Source organism: Nothobranchius furzeri, chromosome 3, assembly GCF_043380555.1.
Source record: "Nothobranchius furzeri strain GRZ-AD chromosome 3, NfurGRZ-RIMD1, whole genome shotgun sequence".
Lineage (NCBI taxonomy): Eukaryota > Metazoa > Chordata > Actinopteri > Cyprinodontiformes > Nothobranchiidae > Nothobranchius > Nothobranchius furzeri.
Window position 1 is genome coordinate 61,942,342 of NC_091743.1, and position 17,527 is coordinate 61,959,868.

The following is a 17,527-nucleotide window of genomic DNA, read 5'->3' on the forward strand; positions in this document are numbered from 1 at the left end:
ATCAGAGCAATGAACATCATGACACATTCATAGTGACGGAAATTAGTCAATGCTTTTTCCAAATGAAGGACTTAAGTACCTATCTTCTCATGCCTATGGTGTACATTTTAGGACATCCTCAGGTCTAAGGTGTCAGGGGAAAAATAATCAGGTTTCATTAAAAAACCATAAGACTCATCACTAAATGCCATCAGACGCAAACATCTCAGGAAAAAGTATTTCAGGAGAAAACACATCAGCAACACTGACACTTTTTCCTGAAACCTTTTAGCCAGAAAGATACTTTTTTGGAGAACTTTTTGTTTGATACTATTTGTCACGATGTGGATGTGGATGACGGCGGACCATGTGTGGCAGAGCTGACCAGGAGGTAAAAAATGCAGGCTTCAGTAAAAGTAAAATGGTTTTAATGGAGGACTGGGAACGACAGGAACAAAACACAAGGACTACAAGCAACAATGATCTGACAAAGGACAGGAGCAAAACAGGTGGTATAAATACAGAAGGCTAATTAGGGAAACATGGGCAGGTTAACGAGGGACAGGTGAGAACAATACGGACTAATCAGGGCAGGAGAGAGACACAGTCAGGAGGGCAGGGGCAGAACGTGACACTATTTAGTCAGACGTCTGATGGCTTTTTTTACTGAAACCTGGTGTATTTTTATTCTTTTCTCCATGGTCTGATGTCTGGTACCTGAGGATGTCCAAAGTCATTTCAAACTAGTGTTGTTTTTGAACCGGCACCATCTTTATTGCTTTGCTTTGATGCAGCTCTACCATCATCGTGAAAACAAAACAAAACAAAAAAAGCTCTGTCATAATGGTGCTAAGGCTGCCCAACAAAATCTCTTTACAAACATATAGTGCAATGATTGGCCTGGCCTATGATAAACCTGCTGGGGCTACAATGGAGCAAGTCTAGACCAACCAGCAGAGCAAATAAAGTTCTACTTCTATGGTTTGTCTAGATTTCTAGGCTACTGATCTGCATCGTGTTCGGCCAAATATTAAGAAAAAAATCAACACATTTTGCTCCAAACCAAAGAGATCAGGTCCACTGTGCATCCACGCTTTTCAAACTGTAGCACCAAAGAAGTAATAACCTACTTAGTTAAACAATTGTAGAAGAAAAAGAAACATTTTATGAATAATAAGCCCCCGACTGACTAAAGACTATAAACTATATTTATACAGATAGTGTAAGTATACAGGTTTGCCATTTGCTCTGTGTGTGTGTGTTGGGGGGTGGGGTGGGGGTGGGGGGCAAGAGTGGAATCAATGGAGGCAGAATGTGTAGTTGTTGCTCAAGGTCAGTACTTGGAATTTAAACTGGCTGAGGGCCAACGCTGAACCAAACACTTTCAGTTTGACCTTGTCTTTGATCCATTAGTTTGGTCTTGAAAACCTAAGATGAATCATGTGAAAAACACTTGGCCTGGTAACCTAAAAGCTACAGCGGCACTGCTTAACAGGCACTAGATTTATCAAACAGCGCCCAGTTATAGGTTGGTGGGACAACAAATAAATACAGTTTGTAAAAAACAAAAAGTTTGATAAATGCTCTGTTTAAACACAATCCCTCATGTTTATGGTCATGGTTCAGAGTAAATAACCCAACACATGCAAAGAAAGGCTCTTACCTCTGGAATACAGGTAAACAGTCACTGCATTTGACTGTGCTTTGGACCCGGTGTTGTACCAGCCTCCATGTGGGTCCTGCCCCCAGGCCTCACTGTGACATACGTACAGGCCCTGGTCCTCTATCGATGCCATGTGCACCCTCAGTCTGTAGCTGTCAGCTGACAGCCGGTCCACGCTGATCTCGCTGTTGTTGACGTAGATGTTCACAATGCCGCTGTACATTAGAGCGGCAATGAGCGTGGGATCCTTTTCACCTGGAGGGTCTAGTGGGTCTACATGCGCTTTGGTAACCAGCTTAGGGAGTGGCCAACGAAACCATTGGACCTGAGCCTGAGTGGGACCTGTGGTCTTGATGGTGGTGTTGCAGATTAAGGAGATGGTGCTGCCAGGTTTCAACAGAGGGCCGCGGGGAAGCTCAGCTACAGCCGAAACAAAGACATCTGCAGTAAAAAGAGGATGGTTTATGAAGGTTTTAATATGAAACCAATGGACTGACTATGGATGAAGTTCATTTAGATACATGTTCAGAAAATCAAGCTTCAAATGTTTCCGGTCAAACTGTTGGAGAAAACTGATTCCAATACCGTATCAGAAATTCAACATGATTTTTAACTACCATGGATTCTTACTGGTAATACACACCGGTAACCAAACAATCCAAAATATCCAACTCATATCAAAACACAGCAGCAGCTGAACTCTAGCCTGACCAGCCAGAAGCATGGGGCTGGGAAGTCTTCTATTCAAATAACCCCACCCCCTGAGAATTCTAACCGAGCCAATCAGCACAATGCTAAGTTTCTCATAGACATGGCGTCTGAGGCGGAGTTCGCTGTGGCTCTTTCCTCTGTTCTAATTGGCTTGAACATGTCGTTAAAACCACAACAAGTAGAAGTGCTAAAAGCCTTTCTTCTAAAGAAAGATGTTTGCGCCATCGCAAGATGCCATTTTTGACTACAGCTAAAAAACGACAGGGTCGCACGGTACAGCTGGCATTTCCACCCTTTTTCTGATTGGTTATTTTTGGGCTGGCTAGTCCCGCCCCTCATGTGCCTCGCTGCCTGTGAGTAACCAGACTGGTTCTCTGTGCAGAGTTAAACAGAGGACTAGTCTGGCAGGCCAGGCAAGCAGAACACTCCATGTTGTTAAAAATTAGAAATAACAAGACCAGATATGAAGGAGGTCAGATGTTCAGAAGTTTCCAAGAGAAAGTAGAAAAACACAGGCTCACCTTTTGTCTTCAGGTTGACGGTGACGTCCTCTGACCTCTGGGTGAGCATTGCCGGCATTGAGGGATTAAGGTAGTTCCTGCTAGCGTACACACTCACCACACACCGATACACCCCTGAGTCAAGGGGCCGGGCCGAGAACAGCTTGAGAGAGTATTTTCTCTCTGCCACTTTCTCCATGGAGCCACCACTGGCTCTGCTGAGATCATCCCCCCAGCTAACAATCCCATCTGGTCTCATCCGGGCCACCTCAACCTTTACAGCACACACAGTGTGAGCTGCAATTCTCAAAATAAAATCTCTTAATTTAGCAGAATACAGCTCTTGATACCTCAACTCCATTGCCAAGTGTATCGCTGCTTATAGATCCCCTTTTCATCCACTGGACCTGCAGACCCGAGCTGACTTCAGATGGCAGACCCAACACCTCACAGGTCAGGATGAGAGGAGAACCGATCTGGAGGGTCACGTTCCCTTGGGGTGAAGATGTCACACTCAGAGACTTTGCTGTAGAGAGAAATAGATACATGGAAAGATCTGAGCCTTCTGGGTGTAAAAACCACTAAACGGCACTCAGACTATGATGGTAAAAATCATTACAGGAAGTTAGATAATGCAGCAGTAATGGGAAAGGCAAAGCGGCTTCTCCTGTGCATCATTCACAGTGACATACAGCATAGAGCAAGAAAAATGACTGAAACAACCAAAATGATAATTTTCAGTGAAAACTGACTATAATAAACAGTAGGGATACATGGTCAGCATCAAAATTGGTATTGGCTGATGCTAATCATTTTTAACATATCTATATCGGTTCAAAAAGTAATACCGGGCAGATATTAACAAACAATGTTAATTTCCATCTAGTTGCCATTTGTTTATATTCGGGAGGGAAGGGGGTTGGCCATGCAGTTGTTGCTTGGTCATTAGTGGTATGGCAATACATCACAATACAGGGAAGAGGATATTTGCAATTTTTAAAGTTTTTTCAAACTTTAAGCTAGAGCTTTAACATTGATCTCAGTGATTGTTGATCAGTTCCATATTTGACTAGACACATGGACGTAATTTTCACTTTAGAAGTGGGGAGGACGGGGGTATCTTTACAGTATGCTCTAATGGGAAACAGGCTTCAACACAAGCAGTTGTTTTCCGCCTGGTCCTAGAGCTCAACCAGTGTCAATTTAATATAGCGTAAGACTGTTTTTGGATGGTAAAAAGTGCAGGGGTCAAAACTTGACTTTGGAAAAAGTGGGGGGGGGGGTCACCCCCCCCCCCCCCCAAAACAAATTACGTCCATGACCAGACAGATACTACACTCAACAGTTTTGTGAAGTGTGTAGGTGACCTATAGGGGGAGCTATTTAACTGCCTTACGACTGTTAGCTGTTATGCTAACAGTTAGGTTTTTTGGTTCACCAATCATCAATAAAAAGGACAAGAAAAAGAGGGAGTTTGCTTTTTCTGTTGGCATCATGGCGGAGCCTGGAAGCAAAAGTAAGAGCAATGTCTTTGGAGGCAAAGTAAAGAGCCAAAACCAGAGTGAACATTGGTGCGGCCTACACTAGTTTGAGGGAGCTAAAGGAGGCTACAAAATCATGGGCTGATAATGACCTGGCTTTGTTGCTACTGGACTTGTAAGTAATAACATTTTCGTGTGGATCTTTTTACGTTGTGGTTTATTTTTGTATTAGTTGGCTCATGTTAGAACAAGCTACAGCGTGCTGCAGCTGGGTTGTTCATGACAGGGCAGATGAGCAGGAAACTAATCAGTGTTACGTTAAGACTTAATTTTATAAGAAAACTGGTCAAATGCTTCCAAGACACATCCAGTGTTATCGCAAGATCTTGTTGTTCGGTCATCTAGCAGGTGGAGTTTGAATTGCACCACACAAAAGAAATACAGTAAATGTTTGCATTCTCAATAAAATCTATGTAAACACCTTATTCCCATCCCCAGGAGCCCTTGCATGAAATATGTGACCAACTTCCAGTCCAGCATTTGTTTACATGGATTGATGATGTCATTCGTTTGCACTAATCCACATTTTATGGCCTTTTTAGAAATGTAAAATATGTGGAAACGCCAGCTGTCAAAGCTCACCGTTACGATCCCTCAGCCTACTACAATAGAAGAGTGGGAGGATGATATGTCTCGCCAAAGCTAACACAGTAGCACTATTTTTAGGGTCTACAGTCTGTGTATATATATTTTTAAATTTTTATTAATTTTAATTCAGTTTGAGAATGCAGTGAGAGAGGGAAAGACCGGGTCCTCATGCACTGCACAGCCACATTCTCTCTTAGTCTGAGGCGCACGTTCCAAACATCTCTCTTGTAGCCACAAATTTTACTTTCACAGCGCAACATGTTCCTGAGCTGCACAAGTACATTTACTGGAAGGAAATAGTTTTTAGAAAATTGTTGAAATGTTCAAATAAACTGCAACGAGAAACAAAACCGCACCATGAACATCAATATGCTCTACTTTCGGTACCTCACCGGATGTTGCTCGCATCATCGTTTCTACATGAGTTGGCCCAGGAAAAAGGTGGATACACTGATTTTAAATATCAATAAGATAAGATAAGACAAGATAACCTTTATTAGTCCTACAAGTGGGAAATTTGTTTCGTTTACAGCCACGTAAAAGTAAGGTAAAAGTTATGCAGCAGAGGGAGAAAACACTAAAATACAATAAGTTCAATCGTAATGAGATAAAATAAACTCAATACAATAGACAATTTATACCTTAAGAATGGGTTAAAAATAATAATAATAATAAAAACCATACTATATACAGCTTAGAAATAGAATAAAACTTCATCCAACAGATTTGTTGTAAAGTCTGACAGCAGTGGGGAGGAAAGACCTCCGGAATCTCTCTGTCACACACCTTGGGTGCCGCAGTCTCCCACTAAAGGAGCTGCTCATAGCTGTCAAAGTCACCTGCATGGGATGGGAGATATTATCCAACAGGGATGACAGTTTAACTGTCATTCTCCTGTCACTCACCACCTCCACAGGGTCCAGGGGGCATCCTAGAACTTATGATACAATACAGTATCATAAGAAATATATCAATATTTTCCTACATCCCCAGTAATCATCTCAGAAGGAATAATAATATCAAACATCGATATATAAAATATCATTAACTGAGCAAATCAGTGGAAGATTGTGATGAAAAGAAACAATTTCAATGCAGAATTATGAATTCTTCTTAACTATTTAATCTTTTTATCTTAGTTAATTTCTAGGAATATCAGATTTCCTACATAACTATTATTGTGTAGATAATATCTAATCTTAAGCCAGTAGAACTAGGATGGTATACACCCAGAACACAGATCAATCTGCTGTAAATACAGTTATCCCATCCACATAATCACAATTACTCAAGAACAGACAAATAAACATGGTTCATGAACTTAAACTAAATCATCCAGCACACATAAATCCATCTTCTCCCTCTAAGCTTGCGTGTGCACAAACATACATGTAACCTGATAATAGCCTGGTAAACTAATAACACACCAACACTAATCCATTGTGTGTGGACAGATGCCTCGTAGTAAAAGACCGGTTATTTGTCAAAACAAACTAGACTATTGTTTGAGTCAGACAACGGGGGTCAAAGTGCACCTTCACTGAGTGTCTATAAGAAACCAAAACAAGGCATGCTTAAATATCGACCTGATTTTTATACAAAAACAGGAAGAATATCACCCAAAATGCAGAATGCATAGACAAAAAAATGTGTGTTTTCCCACTAACGGCTGAAATATTTTAAAAGAAAAATATATAATAAATGTGCAATGATTTAGCTTCTCATATCTGCAGGTTAACGGTTGGTTTAAAGTAGGATTATTACACAGCAGCATGGCTGTAACGAATCTGTCAATCTGACATGAAAAAAGCAATCTTCTTTGTAGGCTACAAGAAGTCAAGGTGAGAAAATAAAAAGATTAAATAATCATTCAGGTTTGCTGCAAAGCCACAGACTGTTATCCAGCCATGCAGCCGGTTGGCTATCGACTTATTAAATCCAGCTGGATAAGAAACAAGAGGATGGCGTCTTTCTCTTGTCAGTGGGTGCCTTTCTTTAGTATCACAGAGAGACACGTTTAGAACAAACGCCCGGAGGAAAATAATAGATCAGGGGAAACAGAAGACAGTAAAATAACAAAAAAGTCTGTCTTTTGTAAGATTTTTCATATTATTTTTGTCTAAAACTACTCACAAGCCACTCATTTAACTTCATAAACTTAGGTTGTTGTGATTCAGTTGAGTTGATTTTAAATACTTCAATTATTTAAACAGCAACTCATCCTGAAAGGTCAGGCAGCCAGCTGGAGTTCACGTGTTAACAACACAAACATCCAGAAGCTGAAACTCTGGATGGAGTCCAATGAACTCTGCAGCACCACCAGTCCAGACTGAACTCCTCTGGCAACAACAGAAGAGCTGAAGCTAAAACCAGCCCTCTGTTATTGACATTTATTCCTTCTGAGCCTCGCTGATTATTCCCAGGTTTCTGTTTTTGTAAAAAGACAAGCTTACTTTATTTCTAATGTCTGTTTCATCTCTCATCCCTTGGGTGGATTAATAGTAAATTAGTTGCTCTTTTTTTTTTCATTACATCCAGATTTAAGTTTTTCAGTGTTTCAAAAACATAGTCTTCGTGTATTGTTTGCTAGATGTCATGTAAGTTTACTTGTTTTAAATACTTTCTTGAAATCCACTGATCATGTAAGTTTTGGCACGGTTTACTATGAGCCCCGAGGTACAGAGGTATATTACTGCCAGTGTGAGGAAAAAATATAATAGCAGTTTCTCATATTCACAAGAACGCTTTTTATTATAATGTGGAAGAAATCTAAGAGACCTTTTTGAAATAACAACATATAAAAACTATTTGGTGAAGAACCACTCCTGTACAAACTAATAAAGGCTGAGGAGACATTTGGAGCAGCAACAGGTTGAGCGGGTTGCCCAGTAATCAGAAGGTTGCAGGTTCGATCCCGGCTCTGGACAGAGAATTCTGCTGTTGTGTCCTTGGGCAAGATACTTAACCCGCCTTGCCTGCTGGTGGTGGTCGGAGGGACCGGTGGCGCCTGTGCTTGGCAGCCTCGTCTCTGTCAGTGCACCCCAGGGCAGCTGTGGCTACATCGTAGCTCATCACCATCAGTGTGTGTGAATGGATGAATGACACACTGTAGTAGGGCTGGGCGATATGGCCTAAAATTATTATCACAATAAATTGAGGATTTCACCGCGATAACGATAAATGGACGATAACTACAGGCATGCACAGAAACAAAAGTTGTCCACTAGATGGGGCTGTCACGTGTATCGCGTTGAGTCACATTTGGTACAGCTTCTTAAAGGGACATGAACGCTACCAACCTACACACATCTTTTCATTTTTTTTATTATCAGATTTATTGACATGGGAAAAATTATCACGATAAGAGTCAGAAATTTCGATAACGATACATTTTCGATTTACTGTCCAGCCCTAAACTGTAGTGTAAAGCGCTTTGGAGTTCTTACTCTGAGAGGCACTTATACAAGTGCGGGTCATTTATCATTATCATTTCAGCAGTTAGATTAAAGTTTTAAAAAAACAAACATACAGCGAGGAGGAGTTTCAGTTTCGGTTTTATGACAGTGAATTAATAACGGACTCTAGGGCGTGCTAAAAAGCCAGCAAAAATGACCAAATGTGCCTTTAAAGAGGCATAAAGGGGCTCCCTCTGACTCCATATTGTTTCTTCTGGACAAAACTCACACATCCACGAGATGTCAGCGTTTTACCGTTATGAGCTATTTCTTTATTACAAGATATTAAAAATGTTAATTCGAGAAACTTTCTCGTAAAAACAAGATTTGTATCACTTTATAATGAGAAACATTCTTTTTACGAGATACTACGTCTATATTTTTTCCTTACATTGACGGTAATGCACTTCCACAGATTGGGGCTTCCATGAGTACTGTTTTATTTATTTATTTATTTTTTATTCGTGCTTCCTCGTGGATTTACGTTATCATCAAACCCAGATTTCAGAGCAAATACAGGAATAGTTTCTCACGCTCACCTAGCTGCTGAACAGTCAGGTTGCCGATATCCAGCGTCCTCTGAGCGATCTTCTGCCACGACCGATCTGGGTCCCGAATCCACTGCGAAGCCTCGCAGAAGTACGAGCCTGAGTCTTCAGGCTGCACCGCCATCATCTTCATCACGTACACCCCCTGCCCACCCTCTCCGTTTCTCTTCTCCAGCGTGATCTCTCCATCATCATAGCGAGTCTTGTAGAGCTGCCCGGGAATGACCCCCAGAAGCTTGTCGATAGAGATGATCTCTCTAACCTCACCTTTGGTTCCATCCCCCGAAGCATCTTCGCCGTCTCGCTTCCCAAATGTGATGGACAGGTGGGTGAGCTGCTCTGACTGGATGCTGGCCAAGCAGGTCAGGGTTAATTCAGCCCCCTCTGGTACGGGTTGGCCCGTCAGCGAGCGCTTCTAGCTGATCTGGAGTGTGTCTGGAATTACTGGAAGCTCACAGGGAAACAGAGACACACAATTACAAAAGCCAGACAGGAGGGGAAAGATGACTAACTTAACCCCTGCCTCTCTTACTGTTATAGTTGTTTCAGTGTTTACAGAGCGCTTTTAGTGACTTCAGGCATTTTCACCAGGATCTGAGCACTGGTTTGGTCAAAAGGAAAGAATATTAAAAGGTTTGTCATGATGCTCAACATCAAAACTAACACCCAGAGGTCGTGGGTCAGTGGTAGAGTGATTATATATATATATATATATATATATATATATATATATATATATATATATATATGTGTGTGTGTGTGTGTGTGTGTGTGTGTGTATATATATATATTTTTGTAGTAATTGTATATAAAACAGACATTTATCCTATGAACTTCCTCATGCACCAGGAATGAGATACTTGTACCAAGTCAAACACGGTCTGATTACTCACTAAAACATTCGTCTGGTTGACGTCATGTAGAGTTGCTGATAAGACAGCACCATGATGTGTTTCCATTACTTTTTACACTATAATGAAACCTTATTATCTCTTTGCAACAGAAGCTGGGCATCATTTGAAATTCTGTGGAAGTTAAAGCACTCTGCTGTTTCAGTTTGCTTTAAAGGAGGTTTTCTACCAAAATAACCACATATTCAGAATCTTATGAGCCGAGTTGTAAATGAGGGGGAAAAAAGAGCAGGGGTCTCATTTATCAAACATTGCGTAGAATCCTAACTAAAACCGTACTTAAGCTCAGCAAAAAAAATTTACTTACGCCAAGTAGGTTTGTGATCTATCAAACATGGAGTAGGCACAGCTGCACGCAATCTCCGCTTCATTAATCAGAGACTAACGAGAATGTTTCTCAGCTGTATTTTAGTCACATCTCAGCCTCACCAAGCCCACTTACTGCCATAAATAGTCAATGCAAAGTGCCTTGTGGATCTCATGCATATACATAAGCCGGCTGTTGCAGCGCTCCGCCAATGACATGGCAACCGTAGATCAAGGCAGAACAAGGAAGCCTATTTCACAAGCAGAAATTAAGGTATTTGTAGGTGTGGAGAAATGAATAGAAGTGCTTTTGCAAAACAAATAAGAGAAAATCCACGGAGTGGCACAGCGTTGCTGAAGCCGTCAATGTTGTGAATTCTTCAGAGAGATCAGTGGCGGATATAAAAATAAATGGTCCAATCAGGATTCGATCTCCAGACTCCCGGATAAAAATCACACGCGCTAACCAGTCAGCCAAACAGAGATCTCCCTTGTCCAAGTAGGCAGGGCGCATGATCAATCAGGTCACAGTGACGGGACACACACTGTCACAGACGCATGACATTCTGTCTCAATCTGTCCCCCTGCTGATATTCTGCATTCCGTATTCTGCGCTTCAGGCTGTGTGTGTGTGTGTACACGCGTGTGTGTGTGTGTGTGGGGGGGGGGGGGGGGGGGGGGGTCTTGTTCTGTGCGAAAACGAAGCAGTACAAGTGATAATGCTGCAGGATTTCATAATTTTATCGTCCTCAGCAGCAGTGCAGGTGCTCTCCATGTCCAACATGTGCGTAAGCCAGGTCCTTAGTCAACTGAAAGTTGCGCACATTTTTCCGCTAAGTTTTCTTTCATGAATCCCAAAGCTTGCGTGGAAAGTTGCTTACGCATTTTTCCGACCCGTTTTGTGCGTAAGCAAGCTTGATGAATAAGACCCCTGTTGTTTAAAACCAAAACCTTAAGGAGGGATGCTGATCCTGCTGAAAACTTACTCTTCCACTTAAATTACATTTTCTGGTATTTGAAAGCAAGTGTGATCAACGTTCGGTTCGTGGGCCAGTTTCAGTCCTCAAAGTGGTATTTTAGGGCCCTCAACTGCACTTCCGGAACAACACAGGTTGGTCACATCAGCACAAGTATGTCATTAAGATATTTTAGTAATTTTTAATGTTTAGTAACATCTCAAAAATTTGCTATGGTCTGCAGGTTTAGTGAATGACATTAAACCTATTTTTATGACTTTATGTTAAATAGTGGCAGCTTCTATTGGGGCTATAATCAGACATTAATAAACAAAACATATTAGGCAGCATTTTTACACTCATAGCAGTTTACGTTAACATTTCTCACCTTTGACAGTGACTGAAGCGCTGTAATTCCCCAGATATTTGCTGTCTGTGCTTGGGGTGTAACATTCATATTTCCCCTGGTCCTCAGCCCGAAGCCTCTGGATCACCAGTCGCACCTTGTCCCCTGAGTCCCTCTCCACCCTCACCTCCCCGTTCCTCACTCTGGAACTAAACGGTGCGTACGAAAGCCCTGGGTCCCTGGTGGACACTACGCCCATCTGCATTCCGCCGGCGTTGTCTCTGTACAGGAACCATTCGAAGTCCTGCGTCCGTGAACCTTCGTATGCAAACACCTGACAAGGGAGTGATAGGGGGAACCCGGCCACACGGAAGAGAGGTCCAGTGGGAAGAGTCACATCACGGCAAACAGCATACTGGAGCGCTGTGTGATAAATGCATAGGGGCAAATGAAATCAGAAGGATTACATGGTGCATGGACTCACTAATCAATAAGCTTTAGCTAGTAAGTAGTCAGCAGGGAACTCATAAACTGTTCTTGTTCAGGGTCAGGAGGGACGTTTAAAGGAACTGCACTTTAGTTGAAGAGGGCACTTCCTGGTAAATATTATACACAACAACAAAAAAACATAGTCCTGTAATAGCTGTAGTTTGATTCTTTTTTGCAATGTACGAAATTATCGGACAAAATAGTAATTAAAGTTTAAATCAGGAATTTCTTTATCTGACGACACCCTCTAGAGGCTTAAACAGGAATCACATTTTAAAGCTATTCTTGACACTTCTGTAATTACAACCGACAGCAGCTCCCCTCGTTCATGAACATGCTCTCCTAGCTGACCAACAAAGCTAAAATGCAAAGTTTTACAAAGATTATTCTCATATTACGCTGTTTATTAATATATATACACTGCCTGGCCAAAAAAAACAGTTGCCACCCAAAAAATTAAAAAAAAAAAAAAGTCACACGCCTTTAGCTTTGATTATGGTCCGTATTTGCTTTGGCATTGTTTCTATAAGCTTCTGCAATGTCACAAGATTTATTTCCATCCAGTGTTGCATTCGTTTTTCACCAACATCTTCTATTGATGATGGTAGAGTCTGACCTCTGCACAAAGCCTTCTCCGGGGTTAAGGTCTGGACTCTGTGGTGGCCAATCTATGTGTGAAAATTATGTCTCATGCTCCCTGAACCACTCTTTCACTATTAGAGCCCAATTCCTGGCATTGTCATCTTGGAAGATGACCATGCCATCAGGGAAAATGGAAAAACCTGGTCATTCAGGATAATCATGTAGTCAGCTGACCTCATTCTTGGAGCACATCCTGTTGCTGAACCTAGATCTGACCAACTGCAGTAACCCCAGATCATAGCACTGCCCCCACAGGCTTGTACAGTAGGCCCTAGGCATGATGTGTGCATCACTTCCTCTGCCTCTCTTCTTACCCTGATGCACCATCACTCCGGAACAGGGTCCATCTGGACTCATCAGGCCATGTAACCTTCTTCCATTGCTCCAGAGGCCAATCTTTAATTGATATATCTTTATATCAATTTCCATAGCAAATTGAAGACCTCTCTTTTCCCGGTTTACCTCAATGATTAATGGTTTTCTTATGGCTATAGAAAACAAATAAAGCCTGATTTATACTTCTCTGTCTGCGTGGGTGCTGACATGCAACAATAACAACTAAATGAGTCAAAAGTGACAGAGACTGCAAGCTTGTGAATGATCAGGATGCTGCTTCCTGTAAAAAAAAAAAACGAGCTGCTGCTGTGATGCACCGCAGACACACCCATTGTGGATTGGGGATTAGACTACATCGGGATATTGGTTATCATTTTAAAAAGCCAATATCAAATATCACTAGTTTATTTTTTTGACATGAGCATGTAAAATTCACAAGTTAGATCTACAACAGGTCACAAATCTGAGCAACTAACTATAAAATACATAAAGGTGTTCTGAACAACAAGCAGACAAGCTACTAAATGTTGCACAATAATGATCATTTGCCTGGACGTGTATGGCTTCCTCGTGAAAAGTTCACCACAACATCTGCGGAGCAGCAAGTGACTGAGACACAACTCAATGAGCTGCGAGTGGTGGGTTTTTTCTGCTGAAAAGTTTAACACCGCTGAGTGAGATGAGTTTACTTATGCTGAAAGGGAGAAAATGAAATGAACCCTTTTCGTGCAGCCTTAATGTTTAGTGAATTCGAGCAAAATGGCAGGTTTTCGCCTCTCTGGATACAAGCAGACATAGTGAGTGAGCGCCTGAGGGCTGTAATGAGCCACCAGACTCACTGTCCACTGCTGGGCATCCTTTTTTTTAGCTTCACTTCCTCTAAATCCTGCCTAAAATAATTCTGGTTTCAGATCATTTGATCTGTTGAATATGGAGATGGAGCCACTGACACTTGCAAAGCAAGGTAAAACCTGCTGATGACCTGCTTGTTACTCAGCTGCTAACCCATAACATTCTGTCCTATAGGTGACCAAACCTTTAACTCTCTAAAGCCGATTCCTACCGGAACAACTAGAAAAACGAGGCGAGACTGTTCAGACACCCAGAGAGAAGTGCATGCGGGTGTTGTGCACGAGGCGCGATACGCTGAAACAACTGGAGCTTTCACACAAGCAGAGACGCAGCCCCATGACAACGCCCTCATAGATAATGACATGGGAGACTAGAGGCAGGCTTAAGCGGATCAAGTCCTAATTAATGCTGGGTTCAGTCTGAACTGATAGGGCAGAAGCCCGCCGCTGCAGTCACAATGCTCAATACTGTATGGATTAGACACGGCGCAGCATGGGGTGTGTGTGGGGGGGGGGGGGGGGGGGGGGGGGGGGGTATTTCTTGAATTAAAAACACAGAGAGGTAGCTGCTGATTATGACTGGTCCTTTCCTGCACTGATACCCTCCTTTTGGATGAAAGATGTGCACCGATTATTCTGCAGCTCTGAGCTGCCGATACCCATTTTGTTTCAGTTTTTATTTATCTCAGAGAATCCAGTTTTAATCTCTGATTAATTTGAAAATTGTTATTCCGGAAGTAAAGGTCTCTACATGAAAGACCTGTTAGTGTGAATGGACCATTATGTTTATGTTTATTTATTTAGCAGACGCTTTTATCGAAAGCGACTTACAATTTATAACCTATAGGGCATGTTGTGATCTGTGGGGGAAACCGGAGTACCCGGAGGAAACCCACGCATGCATGGGGAGAACACGCAACTCCACGCAGAAAGGCTGCAGCCGAGTTTCCAACCTGCGACCTTCGTGCTGCGAGGCAACAGTGCTAACCACTGCACCACCATGCAGCCCATTAGCAATGATGCATTCACAGACTGGATAAAGAAATACGATTTTTGAGTTTCAGACTAATGGGCCATTCCCATCTGTACCTGGTCGGCCCGGCCCGGATAGCATAGCTTGCTTACATATCTTGGTGGCCTGCCTTTTTTCAGGGTGCAACAAGACTGTTTTTCAGCCCTCTTTCTGAGGGGGTCTGCTTCAGGCTGACCAGGGCCAACACACCCACTGCTGACAGCAAATTCACACCTTCCATTACAGCAAGCCTCTGATTGGTGGGTCGAATCAGCCCACATGGGCTTAAGGCATGCTCAATTCATTATCATGCTGATTACCTAGAAGCTGAAAATGTCTCTGACTGCATTCCTTGCATACCTAAGCAAGGATGTGTGGAATCAACTGGGCCAGGCTGGAGCCGACTGGAGCTATCCGGGCAGGGCCGACCAGGTACAGATGGGAATGGCCCATATGAGGATCCAATCACCCGCTCAGGTTGGTATTAAATTAGCCAAATTCTGTTCAATCTAGCGCAGGGGTGTCAAACTCATTTTAGCTCAGGGGCCACATTGAGGGAAATCTAGTCCCAAGTGGGCTGGACCGGTAAATTAAAAACAACTTCAAATTGTTTTCTTTGTTTTAATACAATCAATATAAAACAAAGCTGGAGCCTGAGGACAGTGTATCCAAAACAGTACAACACCTGAAGTGTACTTGAAAATTTGAAAAAACTAAAAATTCAATAAATAAAAAATATTCCTTAGTGATTCAAAGAGCTTACAGATCACATGGCTAGATCAGTTACATGCAGCACTTAAAGTATATTTGACTCATTTTACTTTACATCTTTTAGCTTTCACCAGCACATCAACATCAGAAGTCACATCCTGAGTGGCAGCCAACTTCAGGATGTGATTCAAGTTCTTGTGTGAGCCTTGAGCGCAGCTTTGTTTTATTTATACTCATTACAGAGAAAACTTGCTCACAAAGCTAAGTTTATTTTCACTCTACATTGTAAAGTATGAAAATAAAGTTTACACAACCATCTCGCGGGCCGGACTTAACCCGCTTGCGGGCCGGATCCGGCCCGCGGGCGGCATGTTTGACACCCCTGATCTAGAGCAATGGTTGGTAAAGTTGGGGTCAGGTCTCCGCTGTGGGTCATTTCTAAGATCCAAACGTCACTAAAAAATTTTAAAAGTTAAAACGTTAGTGATGTATTTAGGGGAAGACCATATGTATGGGCCATTGGCCGACCATGTCTCCTTCATATCGGCATCAGTATCGGCAATAAAAAAATACAATATCAGTTGTATAATTTTTATTTAAGTTAAAGCCGATTGTTCCTTTAATTCCTATTTATTTGACCTTTTAGCAACACTTGGAAAGCTCAACCAGTAATATTAGGGTTGCAAGTCTTTGCTGTCATTATTTGTGTAGGTTCTGAAGCTTTAAGTGTTTATAAACTCTGATCCAGGTTAAAACAGCTTCAGGAAGGACCACATGACAAACAAGAGACATGCTGATTATAGAACAAATGCATTTCAAAAAACAAAACAAGAAGTAAAAACAGAAACTTCTATTTTAAAATGGTAAAAATAAACTTATTAAATAGTAAAATACTGAACTTTACAGCAGAGTGATTCAATAAACCACATCTTATGTGGAAGTAACATTCATTTGCTGAGTTTTCCTGAATAATAATAAACACTTCTAGGCTGTGGAATATCCTCCCAGTTCTGGGCTTGTTACGGTAAGTAATAAAAATGATTTATGGCTCTGGGGAGTGATACCGTTTCCCTCAGGTGAGTTAATAATTCATAAAAGACAGCAGAATGCAGCGGTATAATAAAGCTGTGGTAAGAAGATGTAAACAAATGGTGTTACTGAGTAAACCATCATGTCCATGATGGGATAGATGAACGTGAACTCACCCCAGTGAACAAACACTAACGCTGTTTTCATCAGAGCCTTCATTATGATCCTCATCTTCCTCCCCCAGATGGATAGTTCTGATCCAGATTTCTCTCGCCCTGCTCCTCGGCTCTGATCATAGCTCACACCGCCTGATTATTTCTGGGGACGAGCAGAATAATAGATCAGCTGCAATGATGTGGAGAAAGAGAGAGAGGGAGGCAGCGCTGAGTGCAAATGAACGAATAGGAAACGCGCAAAACTGCGGGTTTCATGCACCGTTTTCACGCACCATCGCATCTCCATAAACAGATGGGTTTTTAGAGCAGAAACACGCTGTCGTCCATTCCAACCGTGGGAGAGCTGCAGACATCTCGGGCGGTTAGTGGATGAGGAGGACGACAGGGGGAGGGTTGGTAGCAAAAAAAGGGGAGGGGCCTGCATGTAAAATCAGGCTCAGAAAATAGAGTCCAGCCGGCGTCACTAGTCACAAGATAGACGATGACATTTTGAACCAATCACAATCGAGTTTAGGAACCGGATTTGAAAACACGCGCGTTACCAAATATAGCCACACGGGTGCGACAAGCACAACTAGATAAACTGAATGATTCAAACGTGATAAAAGCATCTTCAGATGTTTCACATTTCTCTTTTGACCAAAGAAAGAAAATATTCTTGACCTTGTGAATTAAACATTTATTGTTGTATTTGGGTGATTTAATATTTTCTCATTATCTTTGTAAACATAAGCCTAACATGTTTCTGTTGAAGTGATTTTTCCTTTATCATTGCTG

General features: G+C 42.0%; 1 protein-coding gene across 1 annotated transcript in view; it reads right to left on the minus strand.

Moving 5' to 3' along the window:
- igsf8 (immunoglobulin superfamily, member 8) overlaps positions 1-17,138 on the minus strand; it is a 19,964-nt gene extending 2,826 nt beyond the window's left edge. Inside the window, 7 exon segments of the mRNA XM_054736045.2 lie at positions 1,643-2,083; positions 2,875-3,127; positions 3,204-3,379; positions 8,977-9,429; positions 11,547-11,927; positions 16,751-16,919; positions 17,023-17,138. Of these exon segments, the coding sequence (XP_054592020.2) occupies positions 1,643-2,083; positions 2,875-3,127; positions 3,204-3,379; positions 8,977-9,429; positions 11,547-11,927; positions 16,751-16,805 (1,759 nt within the window). The 5' untranslated portion in view covers positions 16,806-16,919; positions 17,023-17,138.
- Between the last annotated feature and the right edge of the window lie 389 nt (positions 17,139-17,527).